Source organism: Nicotiana tomentosiformis, chromosome 7 (genome assembly GCF_000390325.3).
Source record: "Nicotiana tomentosiformis chromosome 7, ASM39032v3, whole genome shotgun sequence".
NCBI classification, from domain to species: Eukaryota; Viridiplantae; Streptophyta; class Magnoliopsida; order Solanales; family Solanaceae; genus Nicotiana; species Nicotiana tomentosiformis.
The window spans coordinates 40,439,281-40,454,766 of record NC_090818.1 but is presented as its reverse complement, the minus strand read 5'-3'; the positions used below and the strand labels follow the sequence as shown (position 1 = coordinate 40,454,766).

General features: G+C 34.9%; 2 protein-coding genes across 2 annotated transcripts; one reads left to right on the top strand and one right to left on the bottom strand.

Moving 5' to 3' along the window:
* Positions 1–42: 42 nt before the first annotated feature.
* On the bottom strand, positions 43–4,497 carry LOC104092322 (probable protein phosphatase 2C 39). The gene is made up of 5 exons (XM_009597898.4): positions 4,301–4,497; positions 2,181–2,423; positions 1,556–1,832; positions 780–934; positions 43–401 (listed from the first exon to the last, which is right to left on the bottom strand). Exons 1-5 carry the CDS (start codon positions 4,331–4,333, stop codon positions 264–266), a joined length of 846 nt encoding a protein of 281 aa, XP_009596193.1. The 5' UTR covers positions 4,334–4,497; the 3' UTR covers positions 43–263.
* Positions 4,498–13,751: 9,254 nt separating this feature from the next.
* LOC104092323 (uncharacterized) lies at positions 13,752–14,429 on the top strand. The gene has a single exon (XM_009597899.4). It carries the CDS (start codon positions 13,752–13,754, stop codon positions 14,427–14,429), a length of 678 nt encoding a protein of 225 aa, XP_009596194.1.
* Positions 14,430–15,486: the final 1,057 nt, after the last annotated feature.

Below are 15,486 nucleotides of genomic sequence, written 5' to 3'. Positions count from 1 at the left end.
CAGGATTCACACAATATACTACACCGGAAAAGCAACGAGATCTTAGCAACAACATTCCCTTTATTTGCAATTTGCAAACAGTGCCAAGTTTTGTTTATACACTACCATAACCATTGGTGATTAAAGAATTTTACAAGACAAAAGCAAGAACTATTAGATGTTTACATTTTCTCAGTCGCACAGAAATTGACTTGGTTTCCGCTGTGATCCAAAGTTTTAATTCGCACACGTTCCTTCAGTTCCCAAGTACACACAAGCCAAAATCATTGGAACCTTACAACCACGCAGGATATGTCATCTGTACTTCCCTTTGCAAGGGCTTGTTCGTTAAGGTGCTTCGCAGCTGACCGTGCATCCTTTATATTCTTTATGCAATCCGCAGCTTCTTGGTTTGACAGTACCTGACAATTTAAATAGAAGTTACAAGATGTTTACAATGACAATTCACGAAACCATCCGAACCAGAGTATCTCATGACGCATTAATCAGCATAACAAAACCACCTATATTTCAGTCTTTTATAACTAGAGAAGGCTACAGCAACAAAAATTATGTCCTGCTAATATTTTTCACAAAGATTGCATACATAAGCTGTATCAAAATGGATCTTATATACGAGCAAGCCAAGCACTGTACTCCTAATCTCGAAGAGAGTATTGTATTTCTTCTGTCTCTACTCCTATTTTGAACCTCTTAACATGTTCGGACAACGTACAATAGAATTCAAATACTGAACGCAATAAACAAGTGGTATTTCTCTGGAAATGGAAGTAGCTAACCTTCCATACACCATCACTAGCCAAGATGAGAAACTCTGTATCGTCATCAATGAGCTCTACCACCACATCCGGCTCTGAACTAAGATGCATCTTCAAGCTCTTGTCACCAAATGCCCTTGCTACTGCTAACTGCCCATCAACCCGAGGCACATCACCTGAAGAGAAATACAACATAAAAGAGAGGCGCTTTGTTTTAATAAAAATCAGAAAATCCAAAACTCAAGCACAAAAGAAAGAAGCACGAGCACTCATGCCCCTGCTTCCATCTCGAATTCTGGTCATCAAACAAAGCCATGGTCCTGACTCCTGAGCCACTTATTTGAGAACTTGAAAGGTCAACCAGAAAAGAATGGTCATCAAAATATGCCAATGCTATGTACTAGACCTGATATCGCTTTTGCCCTTGGAGTAGTAAGCAGATTTCAGGCAAACCCTACATTAACTCCACTAAAATGACAATATCAATATGGTTGAAAAAGCTTTCACATTTGCATCACCAACTTAATGTCAGAAACAAATCGGATTCACAAGCAGATTTCAAATTCTTTACATCCAAAGCTACCTGCAGAGCTTTGTGATCAAAGAAGTCTATAGACATAAATCTTAGCCTAATAAATACATAAATTAACTCTAATAAATGAAAAAGTCATTGGAAAACTAAGCCAGCTTCCCTCCATGCATAAAAGAAGATACCAACGAGTAATGATTGAATTCGGCCAGACTATATAACAGAATAACCAAACTCTATGATATATTTACAGATTACAGATTCTCACCTGGAAAATTGGAAACAAAACCACCTCTATCCTCAATGATCTTCCTCTCTCTGTCAGGCTCATGGTCAATGGACAGCTGCTTGGCTACTCCATTCTTGAAAATGACAGCACGAGAATCTCCCACATTAGCTACAACTAGTTTCTGACCATTAATCAATATGGCTGTAACTGCAGTGGACCCTCCTTTACCCAAATCAGTAGCCTTATCCAAAATAGTGGAATCTGTTATGCGGTATGCTCTCCTGATTGCAGACTCCGGTTCAACCCAGAAGTTAGGCTACATACCGCAACAGAAGATATGATGAGAGTAATGGAATTCAAATAAAGAACAAAGACACACTATACTAAAGGGCAGCCCGGTGCACTAAGCTCCCGCTATGCGCGGGGTCAGGAGAAGGGCCGAACCACAAGGTTACTGATGCAAAAAAATACAATGCATGCTCTTTTCCTTCTCTATATTGAGTTATTGACCTACATTGGAGAGGGAAGCTGGGAAAGGAAGCAGATAATAAGAAGGAATAAGGGTTAACAGACTTCACCCTCTTTAACTTTCCAATTAATTGAAGACTGAACTGACTACACAAAATACATGTCAGGCATTCAAACAGTTACATGAAAGAATTACCTCGTTCAGGATATTGTTGAATAAGTGAGATCGGAGGTAATCAGGAATCTCATGGCTTAAATGGCCATCAAATATTGCAAATAGTCCAAGTTCATTATCGTCAACTTGCTTAAATTGTGCAAAAACATAGTCTTCCATGGTGTGATGCGATTTTCCCTCAACCATGTGATACCCATGGGTTATGTGCTTTGACATTTTACTCTTACCTCTTCCGGTATCAGATGAACTTAAACCAACCTTTTCCTGCAGAAGGAAAAAACCGTGTCACAACTGCAGATGTACACATCAGGCAATTCATGATAAAACATGGAAAACTCCATCACAGTGGAGAAATTTCTCCATAAACTGAGATATACTGATTAGGCACGACCACAATCGGACTATCATATATAGGCAATGCTACTTAGGTTAAAAGAGTAAAATAGCTTGAAGAAAGAGCAAGAAATTCGTACTGAAACTATTCTGTACCCCTCTTTTACCATCATAAAAAATTTCTCCCAACCTTGCCCAAGCTTTAAGTTCTCGTGATGAGATCTAAAGTTTGTCATCTCCCATAATATTCAACATTCCATCATCACTATACAGCTGAGCAGGGGGCATAAGCTTCTTTTTCCCCGAGTATATTAACACCACAGCGCTTCCCAATACAACGACTCCCATCTAGAGAGGGCCGTTTAAAATTTTAAGAGGCAAATGCCAAATTGTGACACTTCGTAGCCAACTAGGTCATCTTAAAATTGTGACACTTAGTAGCCACCTAGGTCATCTGCTCAGTTATTTGATTTATAGGAAGCCACACACAGTTTCGGTAGCGTGAAGAATCACATTCAGACAGGACCCCTTTTTTTTAAATAAGGATGTTCTGACAGGACATTGCACCGTAAGACAATTGCGAGACAGTCACACAACCATACCAAAGACGTCTCGCCGCAGTCTCCTCTAAGAAAAGGCACCTCAATCATAGTCCTAAGACAGATGCTGCCTCGTCGTCCAGCAAAAGCTATGGTCTTTATTTAATAAGGTTCAGCTGATTCCGATGATACATCATTCACATAACGCTCACTGAAGCAGTCAAACTATGATGGGTCATTGCCTTCATAAAAGTTTTATTGACCTTGATAGACTGCCTTAAGCGGCTTAATTTAACTTTCCAAATATGTATCATTAAGTAAACTCATCAACATTATAATGTGACATTAAGTAAACTCATCAACACTATATCATTGATTGAAACACCATAAGATGGATCACCAAGTTCAAAATCCTCACTCTGATTTAGGCTTTGATATGAAATAATTGCAATATGTTAACAACTAACTTTGTGGACAACACCAAGCATATAAGCAAACATATACTGTAAAAAGTAGGCAGAGAATGGACTATTCAATGGTTTCTGTCTCTTTTTTCAGAAGAGGGCTGATTGAAAAAGTTGTTTTGAAGAGAACAGCCACAATACAAGTAAACTATCAACTTAATTCAAGCGAATATCATATACTCCCTATAGTATCCACATTCAGTTTATCAAAAAATAAAAAAGTTAAAAGACTGGATTCTTAGCTTTTCAATGTTCTGAGAGAACAAAAGATCCAGCCAATGCTAATGTTTATTTGGATGGATCATAGTTCTCCTTTCTCCCATTCCATCTGTTTATGATCGAATTTAATTTCCTATCCTAATCATATTTTCCCTTCCATCTCAAACACATACATTTTGCCTTCACATTCCAGACTAAGCACAAAGAGTTCATTGTAATAAATAAGAATACAACTTACTGTTAAAGCTTAAGTCAAATCGTTTTACAATTACAAGTATCTCTAACTCTAATTGTATATCACTCAGATCAATCAACATGTTATCCTAGTCCTCTTATTGATCTTTCGAATCAATCAAAATATTATCATTGTCCTCTAATAATCAAAACAATTACCAAAATTCAAAAGCACGCAGCCATTCTAAGTATTTCCATATCCAAGAATAGACAGAGATCCTTAGTTCTAAAGAGATGTAATTATAATCATACCAAGACTAGTAATATACTGAATTAAGATCGAACAATTAAGATGGTGAATAATATAGAGAGATCGGGGTTTGAATTATGTTTAATCTAAAATTATACGCACCTTTATTTTGTGAATGATTTCTCTGCCAGTCATGGTGCAAAATTTAGCCGAACAAATACGTATTTAGTATTATAGTAATGGGAGTAGAAAAAGTGGAATGCGTAAGAGGAAAAGAAAGAAACAAATCAAGAAAAAGCTGAGAAGAAGAAGTAAGAGCGAGAAGAGCAGAGGCAAAGTGACAATAGAAAGACAAGTGTAGAGGAAAAACGATGACAAGGTTCCTTTGATTGACACGTACCCTATTTTCCATATCTTACTGGCTACGGTTTTGCTGACTGTTCGCGCCCACCCTTTGCTCTTTCTTTCTTCTTTTCCTTTTTCTCTTTTCCAAGGTGGGTTCATAAAAATTCGAAAACGATCAATCCATTTTGAATTTTAAAACCGATCAAATTAGATTTGATTTTATTTTTTATAAAAAAAAATTAAAAAAATCAAACTAAATCGATTATAAAAATAGTTATTTAAAATTTATTTTTTTACTTATATATATATATATATATATATATATATATATATATATATATATAAAATTTCTAAAATTTAATGGTACATGTTAATCGTTTGCACTTTTAATCTAATTCTTTACTATTATAATAATCTAGTTATTTGCCTTTGCATTCTAATTTGATTGGTATTGTTCTTTTGCCAAGTATAAGAATCTATTTCATGTTAAAAATAATCTATTTTTAATTAAGCCCTTAAATTATTCATTACTACTTGATTCAATTATCATTCATATATCTTGGTAAATGATAGATTTCTCAAAGAATAATTGATTTGATACTGTTATGTTGAAAATGCAGCTGCCAAAATATGTATTTAGTAGTGTATATCTCATATTTAAGAGAAAACCGACAAATAATCGAAAAAAACCATAAAATAGAAAAAAAACTGATATAAGTCGAATCGATAAAAAATCAAGTTAATTGATTTGGTTTGGTTCCAATATTTAAAAAATCGATCTATTTAGTTTTTTTTTTTTTAGGAAAAAATCCATCCAAATCGAATCATGAACACCTCTATTTACGTGTATGTATTTCTCAATTAATTCCAATAAACGCAAAACATAGATTTTTCTTTCGATATTCTACAAAATAAGGGGTGACTTGCACAAAATAGGTTCATTCCGTGCCCTTATTTGAATTTTATCATCGCTTATGAAATTCGTGCAAAAATAATATTGGGGCAGAATTTTGGTGCATAAGCAGAATTTTGGTGCATAAATCGTGCTGAATTGGAAAAACTTGTATTGTTTAAACGGGATGGCATAACTTGCCTTTTTCACAACTTATGACACGCACAATAACTTTGAAACAATTATTCACAATGTTTTACGGAATTGACAAAATTTGCATGTGTTAATCAATTGTGCACGAGTTTTGTTGGAATAGTATTGATCATAAATTTTGTCGGAATAACAAAATTTGCTATATCTTTTGATTTTCCACAAGTTTTGCCCGACTGAAAAAACTTGGTACTATCTTTGACCTATCTTTATAAATCGTTCACAAATTATGTCGGATTGGCAACGCTTTATTGTGTTGTGCAATTATATCAAATTATTTTTCTATGTAACACCTATTATCAGTCAAACAATGTTCATTCATCCTCTACACTAAACGACTAGTTTTATAAAGTTCAACGACGACGAATCAAGGGACATTTGGTGAAACTTTTTGCAAAATAAGCAATTTTCTATATGAAATATCAAATTATGGTGGATGTTTACTCTTCCTCCATGATTTTCATCTTAAATGCTTAATGACATATTTAATGACATATTTTCTATATTTAATGACATATTCAATGACATATTTTCTTCACTTTTCATGCCTATATAAAGGTTTTGTAATAGATAGGAAAATACACACAATTGAAGAAGAAATAAGAATCTCTTATCTCTTTCTCCATACATCTCTTAACTTGTTTTTCCTTGTTCCATATTGTTACTTTGAGTTATATTTTATAACACGTTATCAACACGAGACTCTACCATCTCAAGAAGTTCTTTGAGAAGACTAAGGTATAATTTTTCTCCTCTTTTAATTATGACTGATATTATGAAAAGAAAGTTTGTCGCCCTTGAAATTTCGGGCAAGAACTATATGACATGGGTGTTGGATGCTGAAATCCATTTAGATGCAATGGCTCTTGGAGACGCCATTAAAGACAAAAATAAAGCATATACCCAAGACTGTGCTAAGGCCTTGATTTTCTTGCGTCATCACCTTGATGAAGGGTTGAAGATAGAATATCTCACAGTTAAAGATCCATTTATTTTGTGGAATGGCTTAAAGGAAAGATATGACAACTTAAAGTTGGTCACTCTTCAACAAGCACGATATGATTGGGCTCATCTGAGGCTCCAAGACTTTAAGTCTGTTTCTGAATATAATTCTGCGATGTTCAGAATTACTTCTAAATTGAAACTCTGTGAAGATACTATCACTGACTATGATATGCTTGAAAAAACGTTCATAACGTTTCATGCCTCCAATATGGTCTTGCACCAGCAGTACCGAGAGAAAGGTTTCAAGAAGTATTCTGAGTTGATTTCTCTTCTCCTTGTGGCTGAACAAAATAATGACTTGCTCATGAGAAATCACGAAAATCGACTCACTGGGTCTAGACCATTGCTTGAAGTGAATGAGGTGTATTCCCATTATTCTAAGCGTGAAAAAGGTCGTGGTCATGGCCGTGGCCAAGGAAGAAATTTTTCTGGTGTTAATCACTTTCCTGGTATTAATCACCCCCCCAAAGAAAAATAACCACCAAAAGTGGAAAGGGCCAAAGGCAAATGGTTCAGAAACTGAATGTTATCGTTGCGGGTGGAAAAGGGCATTGGGCAAATATTTATCGCATACCAAAATATATTTGGTTGAGCTTTATCAAGCATCTCTAAAGAATAAAGGCCATGAAGCTAATTTTGTCTATGACAATGAATTTGACATCACCCACTTGGATGTGCCAGATATTTTTGAGCTTCCTGATGGAAAAATAAATCACTCGATCGGTGATAGATCTGTGGTTAAAGATGATTGAGCAGTTTGATTTTTATGTTTTCCTATTCGTAATATCTAATGAATAAACATCTTGTAATTTTTATTGCACTTAATAATACTTATTATGTAGTTCTTAAAAATATATGTATTTTCGAAATTTCATAAATTTCACAAACAATGAGTAATATCTAAGTAATTAGTGTCCTAGTCTCAGTGATCTTTTAACGCTTTTTGATTTTCCTTTGCGTTACTTTAATTCTCTTTAAAAAAGTGCTTACAAGCACCCTAAAACAACTTTTGTTACTTGACCCTCCATTCCCATATTTCTTTAAAAACAAAAAACTAGTACATCGTGACCTCAATTGTTTTCATGTACATGGATAAAATATTAGGAATAAAGAAAAGAGAAGAAGCTAAATATGTTCTTTTCTTACACGGATCAATTCTTTTTCATGCAATATGTAGGAAAATATAAATAACTTATATACGGATCAATTATTTTTCATGCAATATGTAGGAAAATATAAATAACTTATACATGTAAATAATTTTGTTATAGTTGTATTAGTCATATGTGTAATGTACTTATAATTATATTATTTGTGCTACGTAATTATTTGTATCATAATTAGAATTTGCTCGAAATTGCATTAAAAGGCCACTATTGAATCATTGGTTTAACTTTTTTTTTTCCTCTGAAAATATTAATATTTATTCATATACTTCTTTTTGTATGTCAAACCATAGGAAGCAAATATGGATATCTCTCAAAGCAAACTTGGATCAAATTTCAATTGTAAAAATATTTGCTTAATTGATTCATGTACGACACATACAATATTCAAAAAGAAGAAATATTTCTCTCATTTAGGTATGTGTAAAGCAGATGTTACTACAATTTTTGGTAGTAGTAATCTAATTGAAGGCTCTGGAAGAGCCACTATAACTCTATCTAATGGAACAATACTTATCATAGAGAATGCAATGTTCTCCTCCAAATCCAAGAGGAACTTGTTGAGTTTTAAAGATATCCGTTGAAATAGATTTCATATTGAGATAATAGATGAGAATAATATCGAATATATCATCGTTACCAAGAATGTCTCTGGCCAGAAAAGGGTTATTGAGAAGTTCCCATCGTTATCTTGTGGCATGTATTGGACAAGAATTAGTGCAATTGAGGCACATTCTATCGTAAACCAAAAGGTTACTGATTCCAAGACGTTTGTACTTTGGCATGATCGGTTGGGACATCCTAGATCAATTATGATGAGACGAATTATAGAAAACTCAAATGGGCATCCATTAAAGAATTTAAAGATTCTTTTAAATAATGAATTTTCTTGCACTTCTTGTTATCAAGGCAAGTTAATTATTAGACCATTACCAACAAAGGTTAGGATTGAGTCCCCTGCATTTTTGAAACGTATACAAGGGGATATTTGTGGACCTATACACCCACCTAGTGGGTCGTTTAGGTATTTTATGATCTTAATAGACGCATCTTCTAGATGGTCTCATGTGTGCCTATTGTCATCTCGCAACCTTGCATTTGCAAAATTAATGGCACAAATAATTCGATTACGGGCATAGTTTCCCGATAATCCAATTAAGTCTATTCGACTTGATAATGCTGCTGAGTTTTCGTCCCAAGCATTTAATGATTATTGCTTATCAATTGGGATAAAAGTGGAACATCATGTAGCTCATGTTCACACTCAAAATGATCTTGCAGAGTCTTTGATTAAACGTCTGCAATTGATAGCAATATCGTTACTCATGAAAACGAAATTACCCACCTCTATTTGGGGTCATGCCATTTTGCATGCAGCAATGCTAATTCGTCTCAGACCGACAGATTATCATAAATATTCCCCGTTGCAATTAGTTTTGGGTTATGAACCTAATATATCCCATCTAAGAATTTTTGGATGCGCTGTATATGTGCCTGTAGCACCGCCATATCGCACCAAGATGGGTCCCCAAAGAAGGTTAGGAATATATGTTGGGTTTGAATCATCCTCCATTATTCTCTACCTTGAAATATTAATAGGAGATTTGTTCATTGCTCGATTTGCAGATTGTCGGTTCGATGAGGCATTTTCCCCAAAATTAGGGGGATAAATTGGTGAAACCAAGCGTGAATTTTTGTGAAAAAATACATCATTGTCTCATCTTGATCCGCATGCCTCTATTTGTAAAAAATAGGTGCGAAAGATTATACATTTGCAGAAAATAGCAAATCAAATGCAGATGCATTTACGGATCTGAAAAGGATAACGAAATCACATATCCCTACAGAGAATGTTCCAATCTGTATTGATGTCCCTGTTGGACAATCTTCTAGTGTCATAGCTAATGAGTCAAAAGCACGCCTAAAGTGTGGCAAACCGTTAGGTTCTAAGGATCGAAATCCTAGAAAAAAAAATAAATGATCAAGATGACACTACGAATGAGTCTCATAAAGAAACCCACGATTTAACCAATCCTGAAATTTATGAGGAAATCAATGAGCCTGAGACTAAAGAAAATAAGGAACTATCAATAAACCCAATCGATATTGAGACAGATTTGAATCGATTGAATATAGTTGTGGATTATGTCTTTGCATACAATGTTGCATCTAGCATTATGCAAGATAATGAGGATCTTGAACCTCAATCCATTGAAAAATGTTGACAAAGACGTGATTAGCCAAAATAGCAAGAAGCAATCCAATCTGAGTTAGATTCACTTGCGAAACGTGGAGTTTTTGGGTCTGTAGTCTAAACACCTAATGGTGTTAAACCTGTTAGCTATAAATGGATCTTTGTACGTAAAAGGAATGAGAAAAATGAGATACAAAGATATAAGGCATGCCTTGTTGCACAAGGATTTTCACAAAGGCCTGGTGTCGATTATGAAGAGACATATTCCCCTGTTATGGATGTTATAATGTTCCGTTATCTCATTAGTCTTGTTGTCAATGAAAAGCTTGAGATGCATTTAATGGATGTGATTACCGCCTACCTTTACAGCTCACTTGATAATGAGATATACATGAAAATTCCCGAGGGATTTAAAATATCTGACGCATATAATTCAAAGTCCATGGAAATATTTTCAATCAAATTGCAATGATCTTTGTATGGTCTAAAGCAATCAAGAAGAATGTGGTATAACCGCCTTAGTGAATATTTATTAAAAGAAAGTTATATAAATGATTCCATTTGTCCATGTATTTTTATAAAGAAAACAACATCGGAGTTTGTTGTACTTGCCGTATATGTTGATGACAAAAGCCTTATTGGAACTCCTGCAAAACTCCAAAAGGCAATTGATTATTTAAAGAAGGAATTCGAGATGAAAGATCTCGGAAAGAAAATATTATGTCTCGGTTTGCAAATTGAACATTTGGCAAACGGGATTTTTGTTCATCAATCTGCCTACATAGAAAAGGTATTGAAACGGTTTTACATGGATGGAGCACATCCATTAAGTACTCTGATGGTTGTTCGATCACTTGATGTAAATTAGGACCCGTTCCGACCTCAAGAAAAGAATGAAGAGCTTTTTGGTCCTGAAGTACCATATCTTAGTGCAATTGGTGCACTAATGTATCTTGCTAACACTACAAGGTCTGACATAACTTTTTCAGTTAATGTCTTAGCAAGATATAGCTCTGCTCCTACAAGGAGACATTGAAATAGAATCAAACACGTATTGCGATATCTAAAAGGGACTACCGATATGGGCTTATTTTATGGAAATGATTGTAGTCCCGATCTTGTTGGTTATGCCGATACTGGATATTTATCTGACCCACACAAGGCTCGATCTCAAACAGGATATATTTTTACATGTGGAAGCACTACAATATCTTGGCGATCGACTAAGCAATCAATCGTGGCTACTTCATCTAATCATGCTGAGATAATTGCTATTCATGAAGCAAGTCGAGAACATGTATGGTTGAGGTCTGTAAGACACCTTATTCGAGACAAATGTGGTTTGAAGTGTGACAAACTACCCATAAATTTGTATGAAGATAATGCAGCATGCATAGCTCAATTGAAGGGGGGATTCATAAAAGGAGATAAAATAAAGCACATTTCACCAAAGTTATTTTTCACACATGATCTTCAAAAGAATGGTGATATCAGTGTGCAACAGATCCGTTCATATGATAATATGGCTGATTTGTTCACCAAATCTCTATCGACGTCAACCTTCAAGAAATTAGTGTACAAGATTGGGATGCGAAAGCTCAAGGATGTGAATTGATGCTCTCATCATGGGGAGTTAATACGCGGTATACTCTTTTTCCCTCACAAGGTTTTGTCCCACTGGGTTTCCTTGCAAAGTTTTTAATGAGGCAACCAAAAACGTATTCCTAAACATGTGTACTCTTTTTCCTTCACTAGAATTTTTTTTTTCTAATAAGGTTTTAACGAGGCACGTTATCTATAGACATCCAAGGGGGGTGTTATAAGAAATATCAAATTATGGTGGATGTCTACTCTTCCTCCATGATCTTCATCTCAAATGCTTAATGACATATTCAATGATATTTTTTTTATGTTTAATGACATATTCAATGATATATTTTCTTCACTTTTCATGCCTATATAAAGGCCTTGTAATAGATAGAAAAATACACACAATTGAAGAAGAAATAAGAATCTCTTCTCTCTTTCTCCATATATCTCTTAGCTTGTTTTTTCTTGTTTCATATTGTTACTTTGAGTTATATTTTATAACACAATTAAAATATTTGAAGTATATAAATATAGATTGGAAAAGAAGTAGTCCCTATAAATATATATAGCCATTTGAAGTACCTTTAATTAGTGGGCTCCAATCCAGGTCAAAGGTTGAAATTCTGACCCAAACACCTTCAAAAGTAGCCGTACCACGAAGACTGAAGCACAGTCAAAGGCCCAGATCCAATTGTATTAAATATTCATAGGCCCAAACCAAATTACTGGACAAGGTGGCACACTGGAGGTCCCAAAAGAAGGCATGAGGCACAATTGGGCCCCCAAAAAGGGATCATCCAAAAGCAATCCAAGTGGGAGACATTGAAATTTCAAAGAGCTTTTATTGTCTCTTGGTTAGGGATTTTTAATGCAATAATCCAAGTGGAAGTCGTCAGTATATTTGCTTTTGCTTCATTAATCAAAGAGAGCAATGTTGAACTCATCATTGTATTGTCTTGGGATTCTAAGACATCCCCAATATGTTATCACTTGAGTTCTTTGGGTCCCCTCTTTGTTTATTTTCTCTCTTGGTCATCTGCTTTGCTTAAAATCCTCTTTTACTTTACTTGAAAGTTTTCTCATAGTCTCTTCTTTTTCTTTCAGGTATAGGGTAACAAAAGCAATAGCATAAAGTTAGTGTCTCAATTGGAGATTATTCTTTGAAAGAGAAAATCAGTAGCTAAATTTTCATTAAGGGTGTAAAAATATTTATAACAAAAAAAAAACATGAACAAGTTAAGGGAGTTCAATATAATAGTATATATGCATAAAAATAAAATTTTTTACTTAGCTATACAGTATAACCCCTTAGCCTAAGATAACTTCGCCACTATTAATATAATACTTGGTCCATCTTAAGGTTAAATAATTGTGACTAATTTAGCCTACTCATTTGGAGTTCAATAGATCGTCGAAAAAAATAACTATAGATAACTTCCTACGAATAAGTAGAATTAGTATTATGGGGAAACATAGCAACCAACATGTTGATGACACATTAAGTTAAATTGATCGTCTAAAAGCATTTTACATTGTTAGTATATTAAATTAAATCCAATAATTGCTAACTTAAATTTTGCTAATTGATAGAATGATAGAGTATTAAATTTGTAAAACATTTAATGTAATTTGGTCCCCAACAAGTTATCTGCCATAGAGCATGATTCTAATTTTTCGTCTTCTTCTTTTGCCATGAAAAGGAATATCTCTAACTGTCGAAATCTTGAGAAGCGAAGAAATTTATTGAATCCTCAACTAGGAGTAGAGTAGGTAGTAAATCACAATCTCTTTTCTTTGACTTTTAAGGCATAGGTCATTTATCTTGATTATATGATCTGCATCAAACTAATAGTGGCAGTAAACAAGGAATTATATTACATAACGACATAATTAGACACACAAGTAATTGGTATAATCTACACGCTCCCAATATGATTACTTATCCACATAACTAAATCCAAGCAAGAGTTGGCAGCTTAAAGTACTAAAAATATCACATGATATAGACCACTAAGCTTCACTAGGAAGTCCCAAACAAGGGGTCCATTTATCCCCTCTTTAGGGGAAAAGGCCAACTCCTTATACCTTGTTGATATTAAACACTTTTTTTGTATTACTATAAAAATAGTTAACCATCTCAGAAATCTCAGAGCATTAATTGTTTTCTCACTATAGACATTACCCAATTTCACACAATTACAAGGAAATTCAATGGAAAATCGCCGTAGAAAGAACAGTTCAGGGGACAAATTTTCATTTCCGATCATAATGCCAGTTCAAGAAGGACAAGAATTGGAATTTGAGTTTTCTGGTAGCGCGTCGCCAGGGTCTCCAAAATCACCAGCAGATCATTTATTTTTCAATGGTAAACTCTTGCCACATTATTTCCCATGTCAACCGGCTAGTAACATTAGCAGTCCAATATCATTTTCACGTTCGACGAGCAGAACAAGCAGTGTCAGTAGCAAAGATTCCCTCTTGTCTTCGCGCAGCAATAGCACAAACAGTAGAAGTAGCTGCAGTAGCAGTGCAAGAACTAGCATAAGTGAAGCCTCTGAACGCAAACTAATTGGTCAAGGGAAAAAATCAGCTTTTACTATGTATATGAACTCGTCGAGTACTCTGCATACTGGTGTTTCACAAAAGTTGCAGTTTATTGTGACACCAGCGCCAGTTATGAAGAAAAAGCGACAAGTTGTTTCTGGATCTAAGAAAGAGAGTACTACCAAAGGACACAAAGAATTCAAGTCAAGGAAACAGAACAAGAAAAATGGTAAGAGAAAAGTAAGGTTTTGGTTTTTTCGAAGTTTTTTCAGGAAGTTTATATCTGCATGCAAGGAATGTCACGCTATGGAACCAACGAGAAAAGAGAGGTTTTCTCGTCATTGAAGAGTTGACAATATTGTTACTAATTGCCTATTACTACTAGCTGGTTGTTAATTATACGTGGCTAGTGTGATGATTGGCTATATTTTAACGTTGGGAAATTATTGATCTAAGATTTTGGGGGAGAAAATTTTCCTCAAGTCTGATAGCGATTGAGAAGCTTTGATTGTGCAAGGTTTTATGCCATCCCTTTTCTGTTAATTGATTGATCGTGTTTTGTGTCCTTATCTCGTTAGCTTATTTTGGGGTCAAATGATTTTGAGGGCCATTATAAACTCGTTTTATCGCCTCTCTTTTTTTTTTTACACACGAGAGATTTATTTTTATACAAAATAAAAATCTAAAAAAGACATTTTCTTAATTTCAACATTGTAAAAAGCCATGAAGGCTCATCTTCTCCTTATTTGTTGGCGGAAGAACCATACATAAAGTTAATGCAAGTATCACGATCCAAGTTCATGGCACGTAATTGGTTTGGCCCAATAGTTTTGACGGATCTATCACTTGGTCTACACCATTATCGAACCCAAAAGAGTGTGTATCATATGAATTTATGTTGTAGCCTTATAAAGTTAGTTACTTTCATCTTCCATTCTGATGTGAGATTGGGCTAAGGTGATTTGTGCACCCCTTATTCAGAGGGTCGTGCCTTATAAATCTCTTCATTTTTCTCTCTTATCCTGATGTAGGATTTTTCTAAGGTGAATTGTGCATTCCTTCTTCAGAAGCTTGTCAACCTAGAAGCATGTCATTCCTGCTTGACTGACCCTCATCGCACCGCCCTCCGTCATGTGCATCACATTCACCCCCCTTGGGGCTCAACATTCTCATTGAAGTTTGTCCCACCACCGTACTGAGGGAAAGTCAACCTTTAATACCATATTTGTCACGACCCAAGTCCGTGGCACGTACTGTATGCTTTGGCCCAAAAGACCTCACTGATTTGTCACTTGGGCGACGCTATCATCGAGCCCAAAAGCGCGCATATCATGTGAACTTATGTTGTGCCTTATAAAGCTCTTCACTTTCCTCTCCCATTTCAATATGGCATTCGCCTAAG

Coding starts and splice junctions, on each gene's coding strand:
- LOC104092322 (XM_009597898.4), bottom strand. CDS start 4,333: ATGACTGGCAGAGAAATCATTCACAAAATAAAG. Junction 2,424..4,300: donor AAATCATTCACAAAATAAAG/GTGCGTATAATT, acceptor TTCCTTCTGCAG/GAAAAGGTTGGTTTAAGTTC. Junction 1,833..2,180: donor TCAACAATATCCTGAACGAG/GTAATTCTTTCA, acceptor TGCGGTATGTAG/CCTAACTTCTGGGTTGAACC.
- LOC104092323 (XM_009597899.4), top strand. CDS start 13,752: ATGGAAAATCGCCGTAGAAAGAACAGTTCAGGGGACAAATTTTCATTT.